At 40.9% G+C, this 4,696-nt stretch overlaps 3 protein-coding genes across 3 annotated transcripts; all 3 read right to left on the bottom strand.

The window, feature by feature from the left end:
• TM35_000511060 (uncharacterized protein) lies at positions 1-546 on the bottom strand (the record flags this gene model as incomplete). Its single annotated transcript, XM_029030601.1, has 1 exon — positions 1-546. A coding segment is annotated over one exon (546 nt), but the record flags the coding sequence as incomplete, so codon positions are not given.
• A 777-nt stretch (positions 547-1,323) lies between these two features.
• On the bottom strand, positions 1,324-2,322 carry TM35_000511050 (uncharacterized protein; the record flags this gene model as incomplete). The annotated part of the gene is made up of 1 exon (XM_029030600.1): positions 1,324-2,322. The coding sequence occupies one exon, from the start codon at positions 2,320-2,322 to the stop codon at positions 1,324-1,326; it is 999 nt and encodes a 332-aa protein (XP_028878070.1).
• A 1,031-nt stretch (positions 2,323-3,353) lies between these two features.
• On the bottom strand, positions 3,354-4,265 carry TM35_000511040 (uncharacterized protein; the record flags this gene model as incomplete). The annotated part of the gene is made up of 1 exon (XM_029030599.1): positions 3,354-4,265. One exon carries the CDS (start codon positions 4,263-4,265, stop codon positions 3,354-3,356), a length of 912 nt encoding a protein of 303 aa, XP_028878069.1.
• Between the last annotated feature and the right edge of the window lie 431 nt (positions 4,266-4,696).

Below are 4,696 nucleotides of genomic sequence, written 5' to 3'. Positions count from 1 at the left end.
AGGAAAAGCTTCAGTTTCTTTTCCAGGTTGAGTTTCCGGAAGTTTTTTTTCACCGGGATCACCACCGTGACGTGCTTCAGCCCTACCTTCATGTGCTTCGTTAGAAACAGAATCCCCGGCTCTTGCAGGAACAGCTGGACCAATGGGAGCTGAAAGTTCGCTATTAGTGTTTACACGATGTTCTTCTGCTTCAGCAGGACCCACTTCCTGCATTGCCTTTGGTGTACAAGATGGCTTGGAATCATCAGGGCAACTGCCTTTGGTGTTAAGATCAGTAGGCTTGCAACCTTCCTTCTCAAGAGAATCCGCACATTCAGCAGGAGGAACTTCGGGTTCACTACTGATACGAGGACACTCTGAACCAGTCGGTTCAGTTTTACATGCATCACCATCACCAGGAATAACTCCAGCACCTACAGAAGGATGCGAATTCCCTTGAGACACTTCAGTAAGTTCACCTTTTTGTTGTGGTGACTCACCTGCCACCACACATGCCACGCTTAACAGCAGAAGCAGAAGATACAACAGACGTCGCACAAGGACCATTTCGTGAAAAAAGTTTTTTGTGCTGTTTAAGATCAATTAACTGCAAAAAGAAAAAAAGAAGGAAGAACAAAAACAATTGTAACACAGTAAAAATACAAAGAAAAGAGCAAAACAAAAACAGCAGTAAAAGTACAGTACAAACAATAAATAGAAGAATAAAGTGACACCACATGCACTAAAGTCCAAACAAAACAAAAAATAAAGAAATTCAGAGCACAAAATACACAATCTAGAGAACTGTGCGTATGTTTGAGCTAATATGAAATTAATACTATATTTGTCTGTTACTGTCTTATTTTTCCAAGGACTCACCGTTATCAATGCCGCAGAAGAAAAAACACTATGACCCAGCAACACCAACTGCAAATAAAAAAAACAGATATTAACTATTAGCCCAATTTACCCAGTAAACACAGAAATATACACCAACTATGGGTGTAAGTCTATATGTGTGTGTATACGCAATTATAAATATAAATACATCTGTTATTATCATTTACTTCTTCCCTCTACAAAAAGCAGTTCATCATCATTACAGTGCAAGCCCAGGTGCACACACAGAGAGAGTCTCCAAGAATACACACACGCACACACAATGGAGTAGCAATAATAATAATTATAGGATAAACACACAGAGACCAAAAAACACATTAACATTAAGAAACACAAAAAAAAGAGATAATCCCAACATGTGGAAGATTAGTTAGACTGTAGGGACTATATGCAAAAAAGAAAACAAAGGATGACCTGAGTCACACCATCACCACCATCACTCAATCAGCACACAAGAAGAATACAGGCCAGTGTAACCACAATCAGTAGTGGTACACGCACCCACACAGAACTGCTGATACTGCTGCTGCTGTCTGCATCACCCTTCTTGTTGTTTGTAGGTTGAGGAGGAAGTGTTGTTGTTGTGGTGGTGGTGGTGGTGGTTGATTCTTCATTACTGGTTGTGTTGACATTGTCTCTCGTTGAATCACTCTCTGCAGGTGCAGGTGAAGTCTCTGTAGTAGACTGAACGCCATTTCCACCTTCTTGTTGATTCCCGTTATTCTCTTCAGTCACTGTACTGCCCACTTCATTAGTTGAAGATGCTTCAGTTCTCCTTGCATTCTCAGTCAGCTCTCCTTGTGGAGGATCTTCCAGGTTCACTTCGTTTCGCTCTTCAGCAGTTTGGCTTCCTTTCCCTCTTCCATCAGCTGGAGAGACATCCACATTTTGTCCCTCAGTTCCCAACGCTTCTTCTTCATGCTGGGATTGCACTTTACCACCTGGTGCAGGCGTACGTGATGGGGAATGAGTCTCAACAGCAGCACCTCGACACTCTTCAGCAACAGTAAGGGAACCAGATTTTTCATTATCAACACCTGGAGTTTTGACATGTCTCCCCTCTACTTCTTCGACTCGTTCTTCTACTGTTTCTCGTTCGGTGAGTCCATCTTTCGTACCGCTGCTAACACTTCCCTCCTCTGGCTGTTCTTCCCTTGTTTTGATTAGTGGCTCAGACGGCGGTTCCTTATCCACTAGACGAGGAGGTGGAACATGATCTTTACCTCCACCATTCTCTGAACATTTAGGATTATCACCTTTCACAGGGGATGAACCAGATGGACAACGAGAAACTTCAGAATGTTCATTAACAGGAAGAGGAAGGACCTCAGTACCATGTTCCTCAGTCAACGTCTCAAGAGCTTCAGCTTGAGCAGCTACCACACAGCTGCAGAGACAACAGAGTGCAATAGTGAGAGCACAAAAGACATTGCGTACTGACATCATTACTCTTTTCGTTGGTGTCACTATCTCAAAGAGGTAGTCTGAACCAAACAAAAACAGAAAGAGGCAACAAAAACATAAATAAAGAAAAAAACATAAAGAGAACAAAACGAAAAGGGTAATAGCAAACTGGGCATAACAGAAAGCTGTAACCATCTCTCAGATAGTGTCCAAATGAAAGAAACAAGCATACAATACCCATTAACAAACAGATAAGCCCAATTAACCCCTCAAAAGAAAAAAAAAGAAATCAAGAGAACAACCATCAGAAGCAAGCACAGAAATACATAACCCTTAACTTTCAGTAGACCCATGTACAAAATTATGAATATAAATGAATTCCTTTTTTATTTACTCTCTGCACAAAAAAATTCAACGCATCACTGAAACTGAGAGCACAATGCGCACAAGCAAACAATGTTTGAAAAAACAAATTAACAGAAGCACCAACCGCACAAAAAAAAAAAGCACAACTCTCTGGGTACACTGATCTGTTCAAACAATTAAGAATACAAATTGTAAAATTCACTATTTTTTTCTTTTTTCTGCAGAAAGCATATCACCAGAACGCTGCAGGTCAAAACACACAACAATAAACAAAACAAACAAAGATATTAATCATTAGCCCAATTTACCCAGTAAACACAGAAATATACAACAACTATGGGTATAAGTCTACATGTGTCCGTATACAAGCAATTATGAATATAAATTCATCTGTTAGTATTATTTCCTTTTTTCCCACTGCAAAAAAGCAATTCATCATTATCATTACAGTGCAAGCCCAGGTGCACACACACAGAGAGAGTCTCCAAGAACACACACACACACACAATGGAGTAGTAGCAATAATAATAATTATAGGATAAACAAAGAGAGTAAAAACAAACAAAACACATTAACATTAAGAAACAAAAAAAGAGGATAATCCCAACAGGTGGAAGATAAGTTAGACTGTAGGGATGCATGCAAAGAGAAGAAAAAAAAACAAAGGATGACCTGAGTCACACCACACCACCACCATTACTCAATCAGCACACAAGAATACAGGCCAGTGTAACCACAATCAGTAGTGGCACACGCACCCACACAGAACTGCTGATACTGCTGTTGCTGCTGTCTGCATCACCCTTCTTGTTGTTTGTGAGTTCAGGAGGAAGTGTTGTTGTTGTTGTTGTGGTGGTTGAGGATGATTCCTCATTAGTATTGGGTGTAGTGCCATTCTCAGGTTCAGATTCTTTGTCTGTACTTCCTTGAATCTGTACAGCACTACTGTTGCCTGCATCGTTAGTACCTTGCGTAACATTCTCGTTGGGGGAAGTTGGTGCATTTTCCAACTCATGTTCTTCACTATTAGCATTGGGTTCCTCTGCAGTGAGAGAGCCAACAGTATTCTTTTCACTTCCAGAATTGGATCCACCATTATTTCCCGATTCCGTTTTCGCAATTACTTGTTCATTTTCCTTCGAATCCGCTTTACCTCCACTTTGAATTTGATCGTTCTGATTTGCTGATGGAGAAGAGGCTCTATGCATTCTCTCTCCTTTTACTGGTTCTGATGAAGTACCAGGTTGAAGAGGAGACTGAGTACTCTTTCCTGGTAGTTGGCTTTCTGAATGGCCCTGAGGACCAACTGGTCCTGGATCTTTGTTAAGTTCCGATTTATCCTGACTGTCTAACAGTTCTTTTTCCTTATCCCCTTTTCCTTTAGGTGGAATTGCAGCAGGAGCACCTGGTGAAACTCCTTGGCCATTTCCTTGTCCTCCCTTTCCACTTCCTCCAGCACCATCAGCCTGCCGAGCCCCATGGTTCGAAGTACCACCACCTTCAGGTTCAGGTTCACTAACTTCAACTTGAGGCTCAGTATTAGCACACACGAAAGTGCAAGTACAACAAAGTGCAAGAAGCATAACACACAACACGTAGCGTGTCATCATTATCATTACAATAATTCTTATTGTGTCTTACTTTATTTCTCCGCAAAAAAGAAGAATCAATAAAAAAGAAATAACAGAAAATAACGGCATCACCCATGAATACGAGAGAGTTATAACAAATAGCAACAACGATAAAAGAAGCAGTACAAACGAATAGATTTACTCACAGAAGAAAACATATAAAACAAAAAGGTCGATAACACAAACAAATAAAATCCTCAGACATCTTGTCCATAAGCATGAATATAACCTTTGAGTGCCTTCTTCTCAAGCATGATGGCTTCTAATCGGTCTTCCTCTGCAGTTATCTTTCCTCTCCAGGTCTGTACACTTCAGCTGCAGTTCTTCCAATTCATCCTTCACAGCAGTCATATCGTGCCTCACACGTTGCAGCTGCAGCATCAGATTGTGTGCCCCACTTCGCCAGTCAGTCACGG

The sequence above is a fragment of the Trypanosoma theileri genome (assembly GCF_002087225.1).
Source record: "Trypanosoma theileri isolate Edinburgh chromosome Unknown TM35_Tth_51_V1, whole genome shotgun sequence".
In the NCBI taxonomy this organism is placed as follows: Eukaryota; Euglenozoa; class Kinetoplastea; order Trypanosomatida; family Trypanosomatidae; genus Trypanosoma; species Trypanosoma theileri.
Note: the sequence above shows the minus strand (reverse complement) of the source record. Positions and strands in the feature narration are given on the sequence as shown.